Here is a 10971-nt window from a genome sequence, read left to right as displayed (position 1 = left end):
TGCTTGCAGGTTGTTTACTTGTAGTTTTTATTTTTATTTTTTATGTTGTGCTAAAGTTAGCTGGTAGATAAAGTTCAAACAAAAGCGCACTCTTACAAAATGTCCATCACTGTGCACAATGATTCTTCGAAAATAACTGAAATCATAGAAATAAAAGGATCAATACTGGTTTCTTGGTATCAATAGTTGCATTAATATCGATTACATCGGTACTTGTATCGATCTGCACAGCATAGTTCGCAAATCACGCCCACGGTTTTTTTTCTCTCATCCGAGCAGCACTTCGAACCAGGTAAGGTTATAGTTTACATAATTGGGTTAAGAACTGGGTAAATTACTGTTCACTACGCCCTCCCAAATTAGTTGGCCAGTTCTATAAGCTTGGAAACCAACCGCGATCGGGGAAAAGACCCGTCTGAGCACCCGGCTTGGATTTTGCCAGTGTGGCGTTCGTATGACGACCGTTGTATGACGGGCGTTTAGTGACGAAAGGGTCGAGGTCTTTATTTGAATGCTCACATTTAAAGATTTTTTTTTTAATACACGAGGAAGTGTACAATTTGTAATGTTGTGGGCCGCTTCATCGCCGAACGAATAGCAACTTGATGCCGCCTTCCCAGCTCCGATGTTGTAGGTAAGAAAATCTCGGGGTCCAACATGTGGACAAAATTCGTTTGTTTAATAGAAAAAAAAAACTCTAATTTAAATAAAGAAAGAAAAAAAGAAACGAAGCCAATTAGGCTCGCACAATTCTTTGAAAAAAATGGCCTGGCCGGATAAAAATGATGCAACTTTATCACTGCAATCAAACTATCAGTCGCCTTTATTTTTGGGTTGAAAGGTTTGCAATTTTTTTATATTATTTCGAACATTAAAAGAAATACAAGAAAAAAGTAAAAAAAAAGTGCAGAAAATGATAACTCCATAGTACAATAGAACATAAAAAAAAGAAAAAAATGATATATTGATATTGCAATTCTCCATACTGCTTATTTCAAATCTTCCCACAGATGTTTCCATTTATCTCAAGACTCTTCCAAAGAATCCAATGTTTTGTGCTTTATCTCAAATGTGTTGCCATTTATTTCTCCCATTTCTCTGAAGCCTCAAGTCTGCCTCAGCAAAAGTTTGCTGGCAAGTCATGTTGGACTTTAGCAAATGGCCTCTGCTCCTGTTGTTGAGCACAGAGGAACTTGCCACCATCCAACAGGCGTGTGTCTTTGGAGCATCTGCTAATGAAGCTATCTACATCACAAACGACAACAAGGTGCTCCCGCGCTGTTCCATTTTAGTTCTTATTTGTGTCGGTCCATCGTTTGTAGTCACATACCTGATGTTTAAGGATGATAACCTCACAATTGTTTTCTTTGTCCAAATGTTTCAAATTTCATCTCAGTCGTACGTATTGTTCATTTCTGTAGTTTTTTTTCCCCATAAAATTGGATTGGTAATTTTTGTGTTGACTTAAAATATGTTTGTTTTTCCACTTCAACATTTTTACTGACTTTCTGACATTTTAGGGACATTTCGGCACATTTTCTGCCTTGTCAGTTTGAATTCATGTCATGTCTTTAAAACAAAGGGATGAGGAAATTTCTTTTTAAGATGTATTGATGATTAGATATTTAACAGATTAATTGATGATTGAAATAATTCTTAGTCAAAGACTGTAAAATCCTCTGAACAATTCCATTGTGGAAAAACTCATTAAAAATAATTCCTTCTTATGTTCGTATATAATTTTTGCTATTAATTGTGACATCCATCGCAGGTATTTGTGTTTGGCTTGAACTGCAGTAGCTGCCTTGGAACAGGAGACGGTTTAAGCACCATTGTGCCCAAGCAACTGAGCTGCCTGGAGGGGAAAAAGGTGGTTAGCTTGAGTTATGGCAGTGGGCCGCACATCCTACTGGCAACAGAAGGTAAGTCACAAAAAAAAAAAAAAAAAAAAAAGACATTCCTGAGAGAGGTGATGACTTTAGCACAGCAGTGCACTCTGAATCTTGTATTGTCTTAGATGGGAAGCTATTTGCTTGTGGGCACAACGGTTTCTGCCAACTGGGGGTCGGGACGGCCAACCACGAGCTGTCCCAGGTGCTGGTCACTGCCAACATTCAGAACAAGAAAGTCAAAGAAGTAGCATGTGGTGCTCATCACTCCATGGCCCTCACTCAGGATGGAGAGGTAGCTAGCGTTCCCGACGACACGGCTAGAGTCTTTTTATTTGATTCTTATGGTTTTTACAAAACGACAGGTCTTTGCATGGGGTTTTAATAACTGCGGCCAAGTGGGTTCAGGTTCCCTGGCTGTCCAGCCGTTCCCCGTAAAGGTGGGCGGCTCGTTGCAGGGTAAGATGGTGATCGGCATCACGTGCGGACAGTCCTCTTCCATGGCTCTGCTGGATAACGGAGAGGTGAGGCCTTTTGTGTCATTGTGAAATTGGAGAAAGTCAACATTGCTCTGCAGCTATTTTGTTTGCATCTAGATTCACGGATGGGGCTACAATGGCAACGGGCAGCTGGGTGTTGGTAACAACAGAAACGAGCTGGTGCCTTGCCGCCTGTCTGCTCTGCAGAAGTCTTGTATAAAGCAGGTAAGACTTTTTGTCATGAGGAAAGTCGGCAGCAGCAGCGTTTCAATTTTTCTCCTGTGTAGGTCGTGTCAGGCTATGGCCACTCCCTCGCCGTAACAGATAAAGGACTGCTTTATTCATGGGGCGCAAACACTTTTGGACAGCTGGGAATTGGTGACAGGAACAATTGTTTTAGCCCAGTGCAAGTTATGGCTGATGAAGAAAGGTACGTTGACACACGTCTGTCTGGATACAGTGGAAATAAAACAGATTTATTGGGGGAAGGGGTCCTTCCGTAAAATACATTGTTCAACGAAGAATTTCTAGAAACACCCAACACAGGGCAAATATTGAATTTACGTCGTCTAAAATGCCCATTATAGAACAAAATGAATCTTGAAACTCTGTTGTAAAGTTCGAAAAAATGACAAAAATAAATTCATTCCGGTGTTAGTGGGGAATTCAGTTCACACGTTTTTTTTATTAATCCTCCAGGTTTGTCGAGGTGGCCGCGTGCCATTCGACCAACACGTCAGCGGCCAAGACGCAGAGCGGCCAGGTGTATATGTGGGGTCAGTGTCGGGGTCAAGCCGTCGTCATGCCGCGCCTCACCTACTTCACCAGCACGGATGACGTGTTTGCCTGTTTCGCGTCACCCCCGGTCATGTGGAGGCTGGTGTCAGTGGGTGAGCAAAACACTTCTCTTTCCGATCAATGCACTTAATCAATCGACGCACGTTTTACGCTGCTCTAGAGCACAACGACTTCCTGACAGTCGCAGAGGCGCTGAAGAAAGAATTTGACAGTCCAGAAACGGCAGACCTCAAGTTTATCGTCGAAGGCAAATGCATCCATGTTCACAAAGCCGTGCTTAAAATCAGGTGTGTGCACGTGCGTGAAGAAAGACCAAAAACAAAATGAAGGTACTCCTCACTGTGTAAATGTTTTCAAGGTGTGAGCATTTCCGCTCAATGTTCCGGTCCCAGTGGGTGGAAGGTCATCAGGAAGTGATTGAGATCAGCCAATTCTCGTATACCATCTACCGTGCCTTCCTGCAGTTCCTCTACACAGACACTGTTGACCTTCCACCTGAGGACGCTATCGGTCATCTATTCTATCCTGGCAATGTCTGCTCCACCTGCCGGTAGATCTGCATATGCATTGTTCTTGTGTTTCTTCTGCAGGTCTGCTGGACCTGGCCACCTCCTACTGTGAGAGTCGCCTGAAGCATCTGTGTCAGCAGATCATCAAGAGAGGAATCACCATAAAAAATGCCTTTGCCCTCTTTTCTTCTGCCAAACAATTTGATGCAGAGGTACAACATACATTTTCTATTGTATTTGATCCTGATTCATAATGACGCTACCAAAGTCGACGCTCTCCTATTTTGACCAACACAGAAGGTGACACCTAGTGGACAAAAGAGGGAATTTCTTTCTTCACAACTCAACTTTTTTCTTTTGCAGGACCTGGAGGAATTTTGCTTCAGATTTTGTATCAACCATCTCACTCAAGTGACTCAGACGCCAACGTTCAGTCAAGTTGACGGAAACATGCTCAAAGGGTTCATCATCAGAGCAAGCTATTTTGGTGCCTTCAGGTACTAGTTCTCTCCGTTTAGTATGCTTTCAAAAATGCTGGATGAGCCAGAGGCACAGCACGTGAGACGCCTTTGGGACTTTTATACTAACTGCAATCTGCAAATGGAACTTCTGTTTTGGTCCGGTGGTTCGGCTATGTTTTTAAACTTCCACCCAGAACACAAGACTACTGGAGTGGAATTTTAAATGTTTCTCTGTACCAAAATAAAGAATTTTTTGATGCATGTTATGAGCTTGCTTTAAACCTCTAGTGTGCAAAATTATACGATCACTCCTGGCTTGTCTTCTAATAATTCCCATGGTGAAAAAACTAATGACCCTAATTTGAATCAAAATCATACCTTATGGTAACATATAAGTATGTAAAGGATGACTGGCTATGGCGAGCCCTAGCGGAACAAACTGATGGGGGGGGGGACTTATAAAGGAATTTTAAAATGCACAAACGTACACACACGCAGTGTATTTTTTTTAAATTTAGCAGTTATAGCTAAGCATTCGCAAAAAAATACGCCAGGGGAAATAAAGTGTACATTTTTTTGTGACAGCCGGTCACACGTTGGCGTGATGACGTCATTCCTTATTTGCGGAAGTAACTCGATCAATAAACGCATCCTGTTGAGCAAACGCAGGAGGAGCAAAGACATTACGCGGTGCTTAACATCACGGACGGAAAGCATTCTGGAAGGACGCTCGCTCGTCTTGGTCGTGTCGACCGATGCACACGCCGGTGAGCCTACCAAACGGTCATCGTACGTTCGTCCGCTATTTACTACTTTAAGCTAGCAAAGGGTCCGACTGTCTTTTGCTAAGACTTAGCCAACAGGGGTGTCAAAGTCATTTTTTTCACGTGCCGCATTGTAGTCAAAGCTTCTTTCGGGATAACATTATGACTGTCAACCCCAAAAATATTTATGAGCACCTTATATTATATACAGTAAAAGCTACAAAACAATCGTTTTCAAATCAGACGAGTAAAAACTGGTATAGATATTACTAAAAGTGAAGACAATTTGCAATTCTAGTTATGACACACGAATTTGATGCACAATTTGTCTTTGCGGGCCACATAAAATGATGTGGCGGGCCGTATCTGGCGCCCGGGCCTTGAGTTTGACACCTGTGGATTAACGACAACAGTTGACAGTTACTCTGTTGTATGTATGAAACTTGACAGCTCACCGACTCGCGATAACGGTCCACGGCCTTCCATAAACCGTTGAGGTCAGAAGACCCGAGTGCGGAGGTCTGAGGTGTCCGTGCGAAGGCCCTATTTCTTGGTCGCCATAGGTACGCTGGGCGACTTCTTTGGCACGCTGATTGGATGGAAGAAAGCTGCAGAGAGTGTCAAGCCGAATCGGGCCAGGCCTTGCCTCTCACAAGAGACTCCAGCAGCCAGACCATCAGCGTCGTGCAAGGTTCGGCCAGTTTGCTGAAGAACTAAGCAGATCGAGCAGCAGTGTGAATATGTTTGTTTTTGTGGGGCAGGTCATGGCCCCAGGTTGTCAAAGATCAACCTGTTCAGCTTGTTGAGTTTGTGGTTGGAGCTGTTCCCTCAGGAGCAACCAGAGGAGGACAACTGTCAGGTTGGTGTCAAGATAGCAGTTGCTCGTCTCAGTATTCATCTGACTTGCTATATTCTAGATCCGCAGGGTGGGCCTCGTGGTGGTCCGGGACAGTAAGGTGGTTGGGCTTCACTATAGTGGACATGAGCTCCACGCAGGCCAGGCAGCCATCATCCAACATGCTGCTCGCCTGGCCGACTGCCAGCTGTATTTCTCTCGGCGACCGTGCGCCACCTGCTTGAAGATGATCATCAATGGTGTGCAACGCTGTCATGCCATTTCGGTTTCCTCAGGGTATTAAATGTTGACATCAATCCAGTGAATTGTGTTTGCAGCTGGAGTGAGTGAGATCTCCTTCTGGCCCGGAGACCCCGAGGTAAGCATGCTGAGATGGGGATCCCCCGCTCCTGCCGGCCCCATCCCCGAAGAGGCCGCGCTGGACGCCGTGGCTACAGAGAAGCTCAAGTCCAACAGCCGCTCGCACATCTGCTTGCTGCTGCAACCTCTGGCAACTGGCATGGTGCACTTTGTGGGCGAGACATCCAGAGAATGTGATTTCATGGCAACGCTGACTGACGATGACCCCGGCTTGAACACCGATGAAATCTTCCGCAGGTTTTTGAACGTGACTTTAATACAGATTAAAAGAGACCGCCCGGACTGAAAAGAACGATTTTGCCTTCTCTGTAGTGAACAGGAGAAACACTTTGAGGATTTCTCCAAACGCTTCCTGATTGAAGACTCAAATCAGCATCGAGAGATTTTGAACCAAATGCATCTGGAGAACTTCTGCGTGGAGCCTTACTTTTCCAACCTCAGAGACAACATGAAGGAGGTGGTGCACGTTCTGGCTGCTGTGGTGGCTGGTGTTCCACGACGACACTATGGATTCCACCGGTTAGAAAGAAGCGCCCACCCTGCTGTTTTATTCACGAATGTCTTTCTTTTAAATTCCGATGTCTTCTCTGCAGCCGGGAACCCGCAGCCCCAAATGCGTTACTCACCAGCTCATTGCCGCCCCCTCAGCATGAGGGAGTTTCCCAGGAAGTGGCCCGTCATTGCATCATCCAAGCCAGACTACTCGCTTACAGAACAGGTCTGCTCAGAGTCGCTGCATCTTAGCTTTTGAGCGCTGTCAACATCAATTACCATCAATTATGTTTTTTGTGGGAATACTTTGAGAAATGTCTTTTTCTTTCTTTCTTTGTCTCACACTCACACCATCATATACATTTAATTTTCATACAGACCATTCAACATTTTTTTAAGCAGTGAAGGCATCAAAGTTTGCACCCTCTAACCATCTTATCATTCTAGAGGATCCGAAAGTGGGCGTCGGCGCCGTTATCTGGGCCAGCAGACCGTCGGTAAGTTCATTGTCTATTTTATTTTTTTTACCTTGGTTGGACTTTTGTCAAAATGATATAATTAGCATCTTTCGAGGGGTGAAAAAAAAGTGTCACTCTCTTGTCCCAGGCTGGCCTCGACAGACCCGGCCGTCTGTCCCTGGTGGGTTGCGGCTACAATGCTTACCCGGCGGGTTCGCAGTACGCGGAGTACCCGCTCATGGATGACAAACAGGAGGACCGAAAGCGCCGCAAGTACCGTTACATTATCCACGCCGAGCAGAATGCCCTCACCTTCAGGTACGGACCATGCGGTGGTCACCTTGCAGCGGTTTGACGCCTCTGATGTTTTCCAGGACCCGCGATATCAACCCAGAAGAATCCGCCATGCTGTTTGTGACCAAATGTCCATGTGACGAGTGCGTCCCTCTGATTCGAGGTGCCGGCATCACGCACATTTACACCACCGACCAGGACCGCGACAGGAATAAACGAGACATTTCCTACCTCCGATTCAGCAACTTGAAGGGAATCCAAAAGTTCATAGTGAGCAAACCCATGCGTTAGAATTTGATGTGCTCCAGGTTGACATGATGAAGAAACTAAGCGACATGTCTGTTTCCACAGTGGCAAAGGGACCCAAAAGTGTCACCCGTCACCATCATCAGTAAGCTCCATTTCGGAAAGATCTGCACTTGATCTGCTTCATGTCATGACAAGCTTGTCTTTGCTTCCAGACGGTCACAAGCGCAGCAGGGAAGGGGAGCAGGAGATGCACAACATTAAAAAGCTTTGTCCAAGTAGATCGAACGACTTGCCCTTCATCAGCTGAGGGTCAAGCCCAGAACATAGGAACTGAATCTTCTGAAGATTTGCAAATACTGTATTCCGTTTTGTCAGCATAGGCACGAAACTGACCACATCAAGCCCATCGTTAAGAAGCAGCGTTCAGTGCAATTGTTTTTTAAGATAACCCGAATGTTTCTTGTGATTGTTATGTAAGTGGTTAATTATTTAACGCTTGTGGAACACATGGTACCAATTTAGGATTTCTTATGGTTTTGTTCCATCAAAGGCAAAGTATTTTTAAAAAGCAACTACAGCGATACCTCTACTTACAAACTTAATTGCTTCCGCGGTCGGGTTTGTAAGTCGAAACGTTTGTAAGGGGAATCAACATTTTCCATAGGAATCAATGTGAAAGCAAATAATGCGTGACGGACTATCCCAAAAGTCCCACTTTTTGCCCTATTCTTCCATGTAATGTTTTACAAAACAACTTTTATTCGAGCATTTTCAAACCTTTATGACAAACACTAAATGCTACTTTATGTCTTGACCTCCTAACTTTGCTAAGGGCAAACATTGTAGAGGGGGTTGGTGAGTTTTCCAACTGTGTGAGTGGTCATTGAAAGCACCTGGCAAAGAACGCGAGTGAGAACTTCAAAAAATGAAAAGGACCCTCGCTTCTCAAGATAAAAATAGACAAACACAAACGTGTTGAAGTTTTTATTTTATTATTTTTATTATTTTTATTATTTTTATTATTTTATTATTTTATTATTATATATGTTGAAAACCAGCTACAATAAAAGAAAATATAATATATAAACTAAACTAGAGGCTTTCTGGAAGGTTCAAAGCGTTAATCATATTTACAGTACAACAACTTGTTTTTTGTCCCTGAACTTTACAGATGGGAAGAGGCAGAGTTCTTTGCGAAGTGAAGGATGGTTTTGTCTTCAAAAATCGATATTTATGAATAAAGAATTTACCCAGTACAACTATTGTGTTTAGCATATTTTCATAATTCTTTTCAATATTTAGAGTGAGGTCGATCTACTTCCTGCAGATTTTTATTTGTCCAGTGACCCCTGTGTGAGGTCAAGGTGAAACTTATTGCTAAGGTGTGACTTTGAGAGACCCAAGAAAGAGTTAGGGACAGACAAAAGAAGATGACAAAAGAAAAGGGGGGGGGGGACCAGACCCTCCATTTGTTTAGATTATAGGTCAAGGACCAAGTTGGGCCATTTGTTGAGGTTTTAGTGACAGACCACAGCAACTTAAATAACTTTATTTGAAAACCCAAACCCTTTTTTTAAACGACTGTGAAGACGACTTTGACCAAAAGATGGCGCTGGTGTTCATCCACTTGGCAACCATTCCCCCCAATTAGAAAGCGAAGAAGTACCGCGCTGACGACGTTTTTTTTGTGGGAAATACAAACAGAGCAGCGCTTGTCCTCGTCATACGATCGTCAAAAAGAGACAAAGAATCGGGAAAAAGGAAAGATCAAAGTAATAATTATTGTCGCATTGAGTTTTATTCTCAATCTCGTTATTTGTGGCGGGATAACATATTAGCGTGACTTCGGTTACGTCATTAGCAAGCAGCGCTTCGCTAGCTAGTTAAAGTATGCAGCTGTCTGTAGCTACGCATAAATTCGGCGTTTGTGGAAGAAAAGTTGTCATACACTTTGACATAATGTACATTTAGAGCCTTGACATACATAAGATACATATTTCATGTCAATTGAGGTTGAATTTGTCTAACAGAATGCAGAGAGCCTCCCGTTTGAAGCGAGAACTTGTCATGTTGACCACCGAGCCACCTCCCGGTATCACATGCTGGCAGACTGAAGAACGCATTGACGACTTGCAAGCACGTAAGTTTTAATTCGAAAAGAATCCACGTTTTTAAAATAGAAAGTGCTTTTTCCCTTTGCTGTGATTTACAGAGATAGTAGGTGGCTCCGGAACTCCGTATGAAGGTGGAGTCTTTACCCTGGAAATCAAAATCCCAGAGAGGTAGTAATGAAGGAGATTTAAACATTTGAACTGCTTCCCACTGTTGTTGTTGACAACTTCATTTGTTTTGTAGATACCCATTTGAGCCCCCCAAAATGCGATTCTTGACTCCCATCTACCACCCAAACATTGACACTGCAGGACGGATCTGTTATGACGCTCTCAAACTCCCGCCAAAGGTTTGAACAAATTGGTGTTTTATTAATTCACTTTCTTCCTGGTTATGTGGATTTGAATATGTCTTCCTATGTTTAATCAGGGAGCATGGAGGCCTTCCTTAAATCTCTCCACACTTCTCACCTCCATCCAACTTCTGATGTCTGAACCAAATCCAGATGACCCTCTTATGGCTGACATAGTGAGTTTCATTTAATGTGGTGTCATTCTGCTGCTACGCTCTGTATTTATATATTCTGATGTTGACATTTCTGGTCCGTTCATCTACTTTCAAGCATTTGGATTTTTAAATCGAGTCGTTTAATAGTTAAAGCGCACAATGGAGCATGGCTTTACGTGTGTTAAAATGCAGGCATCGGAGTTCCGACACAACAAGCAACTATTTCTACAGAAGGCCAGGAAATGGACAGAGGAACATGCTATTCAGAAAATGGTAAGTCTTTTAATCCAGTTCAGTTCAACTTGATTTTTTTTAAAATGCTGAATCAAAATGAATATTTTCTCAGGCCACTCATAAAATATAGGTAACAGTCACGGTGCTTAAAAAAAGATATCACCATATAGACCTTTATTAGACTTCTACGGTACATTTGGAATATTTAGTTGGTGAGAAGAAGTTAGAAAGTAGCTTACATTATATCTATATGTGTTTAGGGAATCTTGGAGCGCAGCCACAAAGACAACGTAGCAAATCAGAATGCACCATCGCGCAAAAGAGCATCTTCGGGTGCGGAGCAGGACGAAATGGCAAAGAGAACAGTCGTATAGTTTCAACCACTTTTCTTTTGCACACCTTTCGGAATATTTGTATGAATTTGAGATGTATATACATATTTATTTGATATTTCTGTTTTAATAAAGATGACTAATCGTTAACTGTGGCGATTGCGTGTTAAATAGTAG

General features: G+C 43.1%; 3 protein-coding genes across 9 annotated transcripts in view; all 3 read left to right on the top strand.

The window, feature by feature from the left end:
* Positions 1–410: 410 nt before the first annotated feature.
* Positions 411–4397, top strand: rcbtb1 (regulator of chromosome condensation (RCC1) and BTB (POZ) domain containing protein 1). Of its 2 annotated transcripts, XM_049752755.2 has the most exons (12): positions 411–634; positions 1105–1267; positions 1772–1922; positions 2018–2184; positions 2255–2413; positions 2486–2593; positions 2656–2798; positions 3068–3258; positions 3327–3453; positions 3525–3676; positions 3757–3887; positions 4039–4397. In XM_049752755.2, the coding sequence occupies exons 1-12, from the start codon at positions 606–608 to the stop codon at positions 4177–4179; spliced, it is 1662 nt and encodes a 553-aa protein (XP_049608712.1). In that variant the 5' UTR covers positions 411–605; the 3' UTR covers positions 4180–4397. The 2 variants fall into 2 exon arrangements, 1 of the variants encoding a protein (XP_049608712.1); XR_007488205.1 differs by lacking the exon at positions 3525–3676 and having other exon boundaries at positions 4039–4177.
* Positions 4398–4726: 329 nt separating this feature from the next.
* cdadc1 (cytidine and dCMP deaminase domain containing 1) lies at positions 4727–8868 on the top strand. 4 transcript variants are annotated; one of them, XM_049752751.1, is made up of 12 exons: positions 4727–4925; positions 5464–5591; positions 5662–5759; positions 5818–5995; positions 6074–6353; positions 6429–6635; positions 6710–6834; positions 7056–7105; positions 7215–7384; positions 7441–7630; positions 7712–7751; positions 7822–8868. In XM_049752751.1, the coding sequence occupies exons 1-12, from the start codon at positions 4741–4743 to the stop codon at positions 7914–7916; spliced, it is 1746 nt and encodes a 581-aa protein (XP_049608708.1). In that variant the 5' UTR covers positions 4727–4740; the 3' UTR covers positions 7917–8868. The 4 variants fall into 4 exon arrangements, with proteins under 4 accessions (XP_049608708.1, XP_049608709.1, XP_049608710.1 ...); XM_049752752.1 differs by having other exon boundaries at positions 4762–4903; XM_049752753.1 differs by having other exon boundaries at positions 4765–4903; positions 5351–5591.
* Positions 8869–9221: 353 nt separating this feature from the next.
* The window catches only part of ube2t (ubiquitin-conjugating enzyme E2T (putative)), a 29423-nt gene continuing 27673 nt past the window's right edge, over positions 9222–10971 (top strand). For 2 of the 3 annotated variants that reach the window (XM_049752761.2, XM_068649357.1), the window contains exons 1-6: positions 9222–9381; positions 9640–9749; positions 9822–9891; positions 9965–10070; positions 10151–10249; positions 10421–10501. In XM_049752761.2, the coding sequence (XP_049608718.1) occupies positions 9641–9749; positions 9822–9891; positions 9965–10070; positions 10151–10249; positions 10421–10501 (465 nt within the window). In that variant the 5' untranslated portion in view covers positions 9222–9381; position 9640. Of the gene's footprint in view, positions 9382–9639; positions 9750–9821; positions 9892–9964; positions 10071–10150; positions 10250–10420; positions 10502–10722; positions 10945–10971 lie in introns of those variants that run through there. The other variant, XM_049752760.1, reaches the window with a different exon arrangement.

Source organism: Syngnathus scovelli, chromosome 2, assembly GCF_024217435.2.
Source record: "Syngnathus scovelli strain Florida chromosome 2, RoL_Ssco_1.2, whole genome shotgun sequence".
NCBI lineage: Eukaryota > Metazoa > Chordata > Actinopteri > Syngnathiformes > Syngnathidae > Syngnathus > Syngnathus scovelli.
Note: the sequence above shows the minus strand (reverse complement) of the source record. Positions and strands in the feature narration are given on the sequence as shown.

Bases quoted from the DNA above. Each gene is read 5' to 3' on its own strand.
- rcbtb1 (XM_049752755.2), top strand. From the start codon at position 606: ATGCCGCCTTCCCAGCTCCGATGTTGTAG. The intron at 635-1,104 runs GTAAGAAAATCT...ATTTCTCTGAAG, and splicing joins TCCCAGCTCCGATGTTGTAG to CCTCAAGTCTGCCTCAGCAA. The intron at 2,799-3,067 runs GTACGTTGACAC...TTAATCCTCCAG, and splicing joins GTTATGGCTGATGAAGAAAG to GTTTGTCGAGGTGGCCGCGT.
- cdadc1 (XM_049752751.1), top strand. From the start codon at position 4,741: ATGACGTCATTCCTTATTTGCGGAAGTAACTCGATCAATAAACGCATC. The intron at 5,592-5,661 runs GTTCGGCCAGTT...TTTGTGGGGCAG, and splicing joins GACCATCAGCGTCGTGCAAG to GTCATGGCCCCAGGTTGTCA. The intron at 7,752-7,821 runs GTAAGCTCCATT...CTTTGCTTCCAG, and splicing joins GTCACCCGTCACCATCATCA to ACGGTCACAAGCGCAGCAGG.